Below are 13,044 nucleotides of genomic sequence, written 5' to 3' on the forward strand. Positions count from 1 at the left end.
ACCAGGTGCAGTGCAGCGAGCTGACCCCTGAACGGGAGCCCACTCAGGGTCAAGGCCACAGTGCAGACACTTGGAAAAGGAGTGATGGTGCGCTCAGGGTCAAGGCCACGGGACACAAAGATGAGGGAGACTTAGGCATGATTATAACTGAAAGAGAAAAGCCAACGAGAGAGACTGGAAAATAAGCAAGCTATGAACGAGAGATGGGACCAAAGAGGGGAAGGAAGACATCAGACTGGAGAAGGAGGTCGGACGGCCGTTCCCCTAAGACAGAAGGCAAGGAGCCTAGGACAGCTATGTTACCAAAGGGAGAGTTTACAGCCAGTGCAGTTCCAAATACCTACCAGCTACCAGACCCTTTGCTAGGTCACAGCGATAAATAAAGAAGACCCAGGTCCTAGTGTCAGGGGCTCAGAGTCTAGAATGGGAGAGAAACTATTGGTTACAATGTCCAGTAGACCTGGGCAATCCCAAAACATACACCAGATGAGCCTCATGAGCCCGGGCTCCCAATACACACAACCACGCTTCTCTGCACCTCGGCTTCCTCAGCTCTAAAACGAGGATGAACTCACCAGCATGCCCACTCTTCCCGAGATGGTTAGGAAGAGGAAACAAGAGCATGGTACGTCACACAGCGAGAGCTCAAGAAATCGTAGCTGTTAGCCATCGAGGCAGTCATGGTGATAATACTGCTATCGTGCCCAATTTCGTGAATTTTATACCTCACAGGAGTCACTGCACGTTCAATGGTCATGAAAAGTACCTGATGGTGAACAGAGAAAGACAGCCTGTCCCGAAATGCAGGTGCTGGATGGGGCCTGGCACACCCACTGCCTCAAGCAGCAAAATCTTCGCCTTTGCCAAATTACGAATCCTATCTCATCGGGGACCTTCAGGCATGCCGAGCAGCCCACACAGTGGATATGTGAAGGGTCGGCATCTGTCAGAGGGAGGTGGGGACCGATGGGAGTAGAGAGGCGTTTGGAAGGAGCCAGGAGACCAGCAGGAGTGGAAGGAAAGGACTGGGCGGATGCCCGCGGTGTCCACGGCGGGATGGGGACGGGAGGCCCACGGAGGAGGCCGGGCTGTGCCTGAGGGCGTTAAAGAGTCTGGAGACTGTTCAGTAAGATGTGACTTCATCATATGTCTGTGTTTAAAGACGACAGGAAGGGCAGAGGGGGTGTCTCAAGAGGTTATGTGTTTGTTACGGAAACAAAGGAGACTTGGGTCTAACTAGCTGTAGGAGATGAGAGAAGGAAGGATTTGGATGGTTCCCAGGTTGTGGCTCTGGGGAACTGAATAAAGTGGATGGTCGTTCCATTCATTGAGAGAGGGGATGAAGACTGAAGGCCTCTATTTTCTCTGGCACGTAAAATGCAAGGTCACCGGCTAGGCGCAAGGCAGGGCGAGGTGAAGAGGCTTGATGAAAGTGGCAAAGGTCTAAAAGAGCTGCCAAGGATAATGTGAAAAGCAGCTGACGAGGGACAAGTAAAAGGATTGCCAGGCAGCACTGCAAGTCCAGCGGCGACTGGAACCCATAAATTTGCAATGGCCCCGATCAGTGCACGATGTGACTCCCCTACCAAGATGGGAACCCAGGACGGAGGGGGCCGGTGGGCTGGGGGCAGGCGGGCGGGAGCATGGTCCAAAGGAAAGAAATGGAGCGTGATGGTGGAGCCGGCCAAAAGGGCAGGATGAGAGAGGGAGCGGCTGAGGAAGAACAGGAAGCAACAGCAGGGCACAGAGGGAGTCGGGGAGCCAGAGGTCTCCAGGGCAGGTGGGCTCAGGGTGGTGGGAAGTCAATGGTGAGAGAGTGGACGACATCTTCAGGACTTCAGAGAAGGCAGCTCTGGAGACCCCAGGAAAGGAGCGACCGAGGTACAGCAGAGCGGAGGCGGGCAGTGGAGGTGCGTGAACAGCACAGGCCGACAGCGGGGAGAGCCCGCTCTTGGCCACGGACACGACTCCTCAGCAAACACAGGCTGCGTGTCAGGAACCACGCCAGAGCCTGGGACCAAAACCACGGCTCCTGCCTCCCTCCTCTGGGATCGAATGTAAGACAGCGATACACGACAGAGGCCAAGGACGTGTCAAGTCCCCCAACCCAGCATAACTTCATTTTTAAGAATGTATCCAAAGGAAGAAGAAAAGCCAACAGAAAAATAAAACTGCACCTTTTGTGACGCTCACTGCATCTACGGGACACAAAAGCTGAAAGGAAGCTAAGCATTCAAAAAAATTAAAAATATGAAGATTATGAAGGTGTGAACAACATCTATGACACACAGACGAGCTTCCTCGGGTAGAAAAATCCGTCCTACTCATCTCTTCATCCCCAGCACGAAGCGTCATGCTCAGCTCATAATGGGCACTCAGAAGCTGTCTGAACAAATGAATGGATGGAGGAAACCGCATCGCATTATGATTAGACCTATGTAGGAAAACATGTAAGCACCCGGAGAAGAAAATGCGAAAATAATCAAAATACTGATGACAGGACAGGGGAGGCAGGATGACTTCTTTCCTTATTTAAAACCATGTTTAATCCCATCACACTGTCGGATAGTCAAAAGTGAGTATTTGTTCTTTTAAGAATGCTTGGACCAAGGGAAAAATACAAGTCAAAATTGTAGACCTTCTTGGCAATGACAATACAAAAACTTGGCATATCATAAAAAAATTAGTGGAAATCCATCCCCAGAATCAACTGACAGAAATGACACAAGGTTACTTGTTGCAACAATTTTAACGTGGCAAAGGGCAGACATGACCTAAGGTCTACGGATAAAGTACAGTGGAGTGAGTGCTCTGATGCTGGGAAAAGTAACGAGGACGCCTTTCCTCGCCTGTCATGGGCTAATCTCCGGGACACCAAGATAATGGGAAAAGCAAGGGACAGAGCACCAGGGACAGTATGCCACCTCACATCTGAGAAGGGAACAAGGCGGTACAGGATACAAGGACACACGTGTATTTGCTTAGAGTTATTTGTGCATGTGTATTTTTTAAAAGCAAGAACAAACCAAAAGCTAATAAAAATGGCCATCCATAGGGGAGAGAGAGAACGGGGAGGGAGACAGGAGTAGAAATCAGATTTCTCTAAATGTACTTTCTTTTACAGTTCTGCCTTTAGAATCATGTAAAAACATTTTAAATAATTACAAGTCTAAATTAAATCAAAATGTAAAAGCTAAAGCAATTCTTAAAAATGAAAAATAAATGAAAACAAATGAGCCTGTGTATCAAGATGGCAGCTTAACCACAAAAAGAAGGGTTAATGCAAGTGACTTTAAAACACAGTAATATTAATATGACTGTGCATCTCTACTGGGAGATAGCCTAAAAGCAAAAAGAACTGCAAAGAAATCTTAAACTATATCCAGTAATCCTACCATGTTGTTAGTAATAATACTGGTATTTTTATTTTAGATACACACACATACACATCACACATTAATACCATGAAGAAGGAAGATTTATACTGTGTAAAAAACAAACAAATAAAAAGATACAAATATAAAAATCAAGTAAGTAAAAGCCCTATAATCCTAAATTTGAGTTGGAAATATCAATATAAACTCATGAGGAATTTTTATTTTTTTAAGAAACTAAATTGCTCTGTCACTAGAAGCCATGACCACTCTTGCAGCAATGAGCATCCCTGGTACCCACATTCTGGTTTCTTATTATTATTTCCCTCATAAAGGAACCAGGGCTCCTTGGAGAAATAGCTGATTCCAGGTAAAGTGAGCTAGCAAAGTCTACTGGATCACATTAAGAAAATTCAGGAGCCAGCTTGAAGGGTTACCTCTGGTCAAAACTAGGACAATTTGATTATTAAAAAGAATAAACTCTACAGTGGCTTAAAACATATCTAATATGTTAAAATTCAGGAGTTCATAGTAGTACTCAAAATAAAATTTTAAAACCTAATTGGTAACCTTGTAGATTATTAGGATACCAACTGATTATTCTAGAAACTGGTAAATAAAGGGGAAATGTAAATCATTTAACCTGTCTCCCATAGACAGTTTTTCAGAGTTACCAAATAGCTGAGGGGGAAGTTCTTTATGGAAGAATTCCAGCTATTAAATTAAGAAAGAATGATGAGGGATTCCCTGGTGGCACAGTGGTTAAGAATCCGCCTGCCAATGCAGGGGATACAGGTTCGAGTCCTGGTCTGGGAAGATCCCACATGCTCTGGAGCAACTAAGCCCACAACTACTGAGCCTGCGCTCAGAGCCCGTGAGCCACAACTACTAAGCCCGCGTGCCACAACTACTGAAGCCCACACACTTAGAGCCTGTGCTCTGCAACAAAAGAAGCCACCGCAATGAGAAGCCCACGCATCACCACAAAGAGTAGCCCCCGCTCACCGCAACTAGGGAAAGCCCGTGTGCAGCAACGAAGACCCAACACAGCTAAAAATAAATAAATAAATAAATTTATTTTTAAAAATGAAGAAGAAGGAATGATGTTGATAACAGATACACACTACTATATATAAAAAAGATAACCAACAAGGACCTACTGTATAGCACAGGGAAATACACTCAGCATTTTGTAGTAACCTATAAGAAAAAAGAATCTGAAAAAGAATATATATACATATGTATGTATGTATATATAACTGAATCACTTTGCTGTATACCTGAAACTAACACAACACTGTAAATCAACTATACATCAACAAAAAATAGAAAATAAAAGAAGGAATGACGGAATTAGAGCATCACAATTTTGCAACCTCTAACAAAATCCCAGATCTAGGTGATGATCACCAATGGTTGATCACAGATTGATGAGGAACTCTGTCGTAAACAGATAAGGCTGACAAAACCTAATCCAGTGACCACACTGCTTTCGTGCTTCCTGATTTGATGCAGCAGGAAAACACAGCAACACCTAAAAAGTGTTCTCACTATACGATACAAAAATCTGAGTCTGACTGAGCCTCTAGACTTCACCAGTTTGGAGGAAATGCTGGGAATAGAGGAACATCTCAAACAACACTGGAAATGCAATCAGCCGGATCCCAAATGTGGGAAATCCTATAGGACTAATGACCTTTTTTCCTCAACAAATTCATAGCAGAGGAGGAAGAACTGTTACAAATTAAAGGGGATTTAAAAGACACATCAATCGAATGCAATGTGTAGACCTTGTGTGTATTCTGATTTGAACAGACTATCTGCAAAAAGCAGATTTATGACAAAACTGGGAAAATTTTAACAGTCACTAGATGTCAGATGATATTAAGGACCTACTGATAGTTTTTATACTTGTGATAATGGTACTGTCGTTATGGGGTTTTTTTAAGTGTCTGTATTTCTTAGGGAGCAATACTAAAGCGTTTACAGTTGAAAGGTCTGGGAAATGCTTTTATCTGGGTTGGATTTATCTGGGTAAGATAAATGAAAAACGACTGGTCAAATGTTAATGATAGTTGGAGCTGGGTGGAGAGTACATGGGCATTCATTTTAATACTCTCGCCACGGCTAGGTGTGTTTGAAAATTTACATAATAAAAAGTGAAAAAAAAAGAAATATGACAATAAGAATGCGTGCCACCTACCTTCCTACGTGATTAAAGAAACTGGGCACAAAGAGACCTTTCGTTCTTGAGTCGCTTAACTCTAAGCAGCTGTTTTCTGAATTATGAATATCAGCTAAAATAAGACGAAAGAGAATTTGCTACAAAGACCTTAAGGTTATAATTTTTCACACCTGGTTGTCTGGATCTGTGAGGCAGCGCACCACGATGGGTGCGAGACGTTCAGATAGCACCACTGGAAAATCGGATCTGTTTTCCTGGAGAAAAATGGCAACAGGAGGAATTTGTTCCAGCAGCTCAGCCCGCACTGTGGGCTCTGCAGCAATAAAAAAAGGAGACAAAGAATTATATAAGAAGAAGCCAAGCATCTTATACAGTATATATTGATAGTTTTCTAGCTTTTCTTACTAAAATACTTCATCAAGGAAATTAGACAAATGCAGTTTAAAAACCATTTCCCATTTAGAGTATTTATGCTACAGACAAGCTTAAAAAGCTGATAAGCTATACAGCAATATAAAAACATAAAAAGAAGAGAGAATGACAACTCTATTATAACAAGCCATATATAAATCAAGGAGGGAGCAAGAGGTCTGCATGCCGGGCCAGCGTCCAAAACCCATTACAACTAATGGCATATATGTGAGACCTATGGGTTGTGCTGATTTAAATTCCAGCCAGAATGTATACATTATAAATAGTTCTTTCATAAATGCACTCCCCCACAATCCACGCACCCCAATTATTTCTAAGGCAAAGCATTAAACAAAAGAGTGGCTCTAGCTCCAATATACCACATTAAATTTAACACAAATATATAATTGCTTCAGCACTGTAAATGGTGACTCATTTACAAAGAGAATCCATTTAAGGACTCAAAACATTCACTTGGGCCTTTTTAAAAGCATTGTGTCATACTCATATGAATATTTTAAACTAATATGGGAGCTATATGGAAGAGCTTATTTTTCTATTTTCGGTTAAAATGATCAAAATCCAAAGCAAGCCTAAGATTTTGGAAACTTTCTGAAGCTGTTCACCAGGCATCATAAATGCAGGGTGGTTAAGGGGTGCAGAGCAGCCGTCAGTACTGGCAACCCCACTCATCACTCACGTTACTCATCTCGACTCTGTGTGTGTGTGTGTGTGTGTGTGTCTGTCTGTGTGTGTGTCTGTGTGTGTGTGTCTGTGTGTGTGTATCAGGTGGTGGGGGGATGGACAATGTCTTAGTGTCTACCATAAGGCAGTGTGCTTTTCTTCCAAGACAGCAATCATGGAGAGGTATAAAGAGAAAGAAAAATCAAGATTAGCCTACAAAGATCACAGGTGGGGGAACTAATGACTGGGATTGTTCTAATCCAAAGGACTTCTTTTGATTTGGTATTTCTTAGCAACCAACAGTCTGGCAAAACTCACAAAATACAAAAGGCCTAACTGCCAGGGCAAACAGCATTCATAATCCTTAGTCATTCTAATTTTCTAAAAATAAGGATAATTTGATGCCAAATAAGATGTCCATTCTTCATGACAAAATCCATTCATGGGTAGACACTGCTTAACGTTTACCGATTAACAAACAGGTTTTATTTTAATCAGCTATCAAAGCTTATATACAATTTCTTGGAAATGTACAACTTAAAAATAAAAGTATACAATCCTTGTACAAACCTGCATCTTCTGACAATCTGACCATGATCTCCACTACCGTTATGAAGTCTTCTTCATTGTTACTGAAGTCCCGGAAGAGATCAAGCAGCCCTCTGGCAATAATCTGACTGTGGAAGCGAGAAAGGGTCCATACAGTTATGTGTGCTAATTCCGGCATGTGCTACGAGCAGGTAGTACAATCATGGGGGAAAGGAAAGTCAGCCACCTCCGTCCAGAGGGAGAAGACACGGTCAAGGAACATCCAAAGGTGGTCAACATCCTGTAGGAAGGGGACCCATATCCTCCAGTCTGGCAGTCACTGGAGGTAGAAACTGTCCACCTGCACAAAAGAAAACCTTTTTCTCCTTTTCTGACTGATTCTTCAGGCCTAGATAGACTTGGAAAAGAGGTCCCATGACAGCGGGAGGGAATTAAGTGACCAATAAAATGCAGAAGGAAAAGGTCCAAAGGGACACCCGATAGCCATCTCAATCTCGAATGGCCTCTACCCTCTAGGTGTCAGTAGCAGCCTCCTGGCTGCCCGCTCCCCATGATGTGACAATCAAAAATGTCTCTACAGGGCTTCCCTGGTGGCTGGTGGCGCAGTGGTTGAGAATCTGCCTGCCAATGCAGGGGACACGGGTTCGAGCCCTGGTCTGGGAAGATCCCACATGCCACAGAGCAACTGGGCCCGTGAGCCACAATTACTGAGCCTGCGCGTCTGGAGCCTGTGCTCCGCAACAAGAGAGGCCGCGATGGTGAGAGGCCCGCGCACCGCCATGAAGAGTGGTCCCCACTTGCCGCAACTAGAGAAAGCCCTCGCACAGAAACGAAGACTCAACACAGTCATAAATAAATAAATAAAAGAACGTGAATTTCTTTAAAAAAAAAAAAAAAAGTCTCTCTATATGGCCAAATGTCCACTGGGGGCACAATCACCCCTGGTTGAGAACCACTGCATTAAAGGATGCTGGGCAAAAGGCATAGGGAACTCTCTGTACCATCTTTACAGCAATTCTGTAGATCTGAAGTTACTTCAAAATAAGGTTCAAAGACAAAACAAAACACAAAGACCAAAAAAAGCCACAATGGGGTAACACTACCCCCACTAGAAAAACTAAAATTATAATAACAATACCTAGTGCTGACAAAGATACGGAGCAACAGGAACTCACAGATTTTGCTTGTGGGAATGCAAAATAGCACAACTGTTATTTGGAATGCAAATTGTTATTTGGAAAACAATTTGGCAGCTTCTCAAAAAGTTAAATGTACACTTATCATTCAACACAGCAATTCCCTCTTAGGTATGTACCCAAATGAAATAAAAACATATGTCCACACAAAGGCTTGTACACAAAGGTTCATATTAGCATCATTCATAATAGCCACAAGATGGAAAAAAACCTCAATATTTGTCAGTTGGGGAATGCACACACAAAACACAGAATATCCATACAATGGAACATGACTCAGCAATAAAAAGGAGAGAACTGCTGGTAACAACAGGGAGGAATTTCAAACGCATTTTGCTAAGTAAAAGAAGCCAGCAGAAAAGACTGCACATCACATGATTCCATTTATAGGAAATTCTTAAAAAGGCAAAACCTTAGCATCAAAAAACAGATCAGTAGTTGCCTGGGCCAGCGGTGGGGAGAGAGGGAGAGACTGACTGCAAAGAGGCAAACAAGGAAACAAGGGGCTGATGGAAATGTTCACACTTGACCATGGAGATGACTGCATGAGTGCACACCTTTACCCCAAATTCACCTCACTGGACGCTCTAAGTGGGGGGATTTTATTGCATGAAAAGTATGCCTTGATAAAGGTGTTTTAAACAAAGGCACTGATGAGGGGAAGAGTCAATGGGATCAACAGTGGCTAATGGTGGCCTGGAGGCCTTGGTGTGCCCGCAAAGAGGGACTGGCGTTCCTGATGGGTGTCTTGGAGCAAACGGAAAGGAGCCTCTGCCTGCCTGTCTGCTCCTCTGGGTACCTGACAATCTAGAAATAATACACGTCTCTGTGTCATTTCTGGCCAAGCATCAGGAGAAGAGCTGAAGTCGAAAACCCACCTTGATTTTCAGAAAAAGATGACTAGAAATGTGGAATTCAAAGAGGCATCTTTTGGCCCAGCATACTACGGGAAGAAATCCATCAGCTCAAGCCTGCCCGTGGAGAGACTTATACCACCCCTGGGATGAAAGGTCGAGATCTGGCAGCCAGGAGGTTTGGGGAAGCCGGAACAGACACTGTAAAGTCCCTGATTACATTTCACTGGACCACATTCATGGCAGCCTCCCGGGGGAAATCAAGCAACTAAGATCCCCAATCTGCTTGTAAGGCCATAGAACGGATAGACAGAACTGCATCCAGCCTCAAGTGGTCACAGGAGGCTTGCCCTCTTAAGGAAAGCAAGGAAAGGGGCAAGAGAGGGCCCTGAAGCAGGGACACATCCACCGCTGTGAATGCAGAATGCGAGAGAGCTAGAGACGCAAACAGATTGGTGCTTTGGCGCCAACACTTTGGCTGCTTGATGTTGGAATGACCTGGAGAGGTCACAGCGGGTGAGCAGAGTCCAGAAGCATCAGAGTCGATACTTGTGTCAGCTGTGCTAATGACATGTAAGAACAGTGGACGACTGTGCGCCTCGGGCAAGTGTGAGGAGCCTAAATGAGATCACGAGATCGTGCACGTGAAGCTCAGAGCGTGGCACCTGGCACACGGCGAGTCCTCCAGCGCATCAGCCATCAACCACGTTACGATACAAGCAAAGAATTGCAATCAAAATGTCTATCAAAGGAGGGAAGCTAAAATAAATTATGACGTAGCTATACACTGGCATACCATACAACCATTTTTAAAGGTACCTATAGAAATGCACTGAGTTAGAAAGAGGCCCATGATACATAAAATGAAAAAACAAGAGGAAGAATTTTACATACAGTATGAACCCATTTCTTAACAAAAATTATGTTTATGCATATGTGTGCAATACATGTACATATAAACACACTCATATATACGTACACTCATTTAGGAAACGTGTGGAAGGATATACACTGAACAGCTCGTGGTTACTATCTAAGATTATAGTGGGGAAGGGAGGGAGACTCTCACCATTTAACTCCTGAAATTGCTAAATTTCAAAGAGCATGTATTATTTCCGTGAATTTTTTTTAAACATAAAGAAAGAGGATGGCTTGATTTCACATGGCAATGTTCCCTGGAAATGTCACCATGGAAGGAACCCTTGGTGTCTCTGTCCCTTCTTTCCCTCACCCACTTATGCAGTTACGACCATGAGTTTAGCCCCACTGGCTCTGGACTAGGGGCAGGAAGCCTGGGGTACAGAGACCAGCAAGTTCCAGGTCCCGCTCTGAAGGAGCTCACAGTCGAGGCCAGTAAGGAGGCAGGAAAATTGATGATGACCAACAGTGATGAGATTCTAAAGACAGAGAAGAAGGACGTGGAGGAACGAGGCAGGGAGATGAGCATGAAGATGAGCAGGTGTTGGGCAGGGAGACGCAGAGGGGCGAGGTCTTCGGCCGCCGATGTCGGAACCATCAGACGAGGACTCGAAAATAAGTCTGATTCACGTGCTGCAGGTCACGGGAAGAGCTGGACATGCTGGGGCAGTTAGGGAATACGGGGACTCTCTGTACTTTCTGCTCAGTTTTTCTGCAAACCTAAAACTGCTCACAAAACTAAAGTCTGTTAATTAAAGAAAAAATTACAGTGAAATAAAAACCTTCCAACAAACAAAAGCTGTGAGAATTCATTGACAGTGGTCTTGTGCTAACAAGAATTGTTAAAGGAAGTTCTTGAGGCAAAAGGATATCTGACAGAAACGGACAGTTTACAAAAAGAACTAAAAAGCACGAAAATGGTAAAAATGATAGCAAATATAGAAAATATTTTTTTCATTTTAGTTGCTTTAAAAAGATAGTTGACTCTCTGAAGCAAATATAGTAACAAGGTATTGTAGGGTTTGTAACTTGTGTAGAGGTAAAATGTAGGAAGACAATAGGGGGCGAGGAAACAGAAGTCCACTGCTGTAAGGTTCTTATACTGCATCCTGCACTGCATGAAGAGTGGAATAATTTTACTTGAACAGTTGGAATAAGCTAAAGAAATATACTATAATCCCTAGAACAACCAATAAAAAATTTTAAAAGAGGTATAACTAATAAGTCAATAGTGGAGATAAATTGGAATTATTAAAAAACTCCTTCGATTTTTCTTAAAAAGCAGGAAAAGAGGAAAATACCAAGAAGAATTGAGACAAACAGAAAACAAAGTGCAAATAGAAAAAAGTGCAAACAAAGACAAACAGAAAACAAAGTACAGTAGATTTAAACTGAACCATATCAATAGTAACAAATGTAAATGAGGTAAACATTCAAATTAAAAGGCAGATTGTTAAACTGAATAAGAAAGCAAGACCCAACTATATGCTTTCTACAATAACCAGGCTTTAAATATAAGACATAGGAAGGTTAAAAACAAAAGTATGGGCAAAAATATACTATACAAACACTAATCAAGAGAAAGTGGGAGTATATATATTAATATTAAACATAGTAAGCTTCAGAAAAAGGAATATTACTAGAGATAAAGAGGGACACTGCACACTGATCAAGAGATCAATTTATTCAAGAACACAGGGCAATACTAAATGTGTACACACCCAAGAACACAGCTTCGAAATACACAAAACGAAAACTGTTAGAATTGAAAGAAAAACAGATAAATCCATGATTATAGTCACAGATTCCAACATTCCTCTCTCAGTAATTGACAGAACAAGAAGACAGAAAATAAATAAGAATAAAGAGACCTGAATAATGTTTTCAAACAACTTTTCAAGTTGACATTGATAGGATACTCTTCCCAAAAACGTTTGGATGCACGTTCTTTTCAAGCACACATGAAACATGCAACAAGTTAGAGTAGATTCTGAGCCATAAAACAAATCTCAGCGACTTGTAAAGAAGAGAAATAATACAAAGTATGTTCTCTGACCACAAAAGACTTAAACTAAGAATCAAATAACAGAAAGATACCTGAAAAATCCTCAAATATTTCTAAATTAATCAATATACTTCTAAATGACTCATTGGTCAAAGGAGAAATCATTATGGATGTTAAAAATACTCTATACTAAAAGGTAATGAAAATACTGCCTATCACAACTTGAGGATGCAACTAATATAATATTTAAGTATTTATAATAATTAATATAGTACTTAATAGCAATCTTAAAATGTAAAATGCAGATGTTATAAAGGAAAGGCCAAGAAAGTAAAATGTTAAGCATTCCTCACAAGAAGAAAAAGAACAGCAATTAAATTCCCCCCCCCAAGAAAACTCCAAGGAAGAAAATAATATAGATTAAAAATTACTGAACTAGAAAATGAACATATAACAGAGGAATTCAAAGACAAAACTTGATTCTTCAAAATAACTAACAAAATTGATAATCCTCTGGTAAGAATCATCTAGGGAAAAAAAAGAGAAAAGGCAACAAGAGCCAACAACAGGATGGAAAATGGGGCCATACTACAGATTTCACAGACAATAAAAAGAAAATTACCATTTTCCAACACACAAAAGAAAATTACCATTTGCCAACAGACAATGAAATAACAGATCTAAGTGATGATTATTTGTGACCATTAAAATCATTAGAAGAAAGGTTGGTAAGGAATTTTGTAGTGAAAGAATCGAACACCTGAGCCCACTGCTCAATATTAACATCTCAACCAGCCCTTGTCTCCCGATGTTTTGTAATAAAAAGTACACAAGACAACATATGAAGTATTGTTTAAAAGAAAATTGA

The 13,044-nt window shown here is 41.9% G+C and overlaps 1 protein-coding gene across 1 annotated transcript in view; it reads right to left on the reverse strand.

The window, feature by feature from the left end:
* The window catches only part of LOC103015046 (serine/threonine-protein phosphatase 4 regulatory subunit 1-like), a 70,096-nt gene that overhangs the window by 31,957 nt on the left and 25,095 nt on the right, over positions 1–13,044 (reverse strand). Inside the window, exons 4-5 of the mRNA XM_057529730.1 lie at positions 7,225–7,331; positions 5,730–5,872 (exon numbers count right to left, since the gene is read on the reverse strand). Of these exons, the coding sequence (XP_057385713.1) occupies positions 5,730–5,872; positions 7,225–7,331 (250 nt within the window). The remainder of the gene's footprint in view (positions 1–5,729; positions 5,873–7,224; positions 7,332–13,044) is intronic.

The sequence above is a fragment of the Balaenoptera acutorostrata genome, chromosome 15 (assembly GCF_949987535.1).
Source record: "Balaenoptera acutorostrata chromosome 15, mBalAcu1.1, whole genome shotgun sequence".
NCBI classification, from domain to species: domain Eukaryota; kingdom Metazoa; phylum Chordata; class Mammalia; order Artiodactyla; family Balaenopteridae; genus Balaenoptera; species Balaenoptera acutorostrata.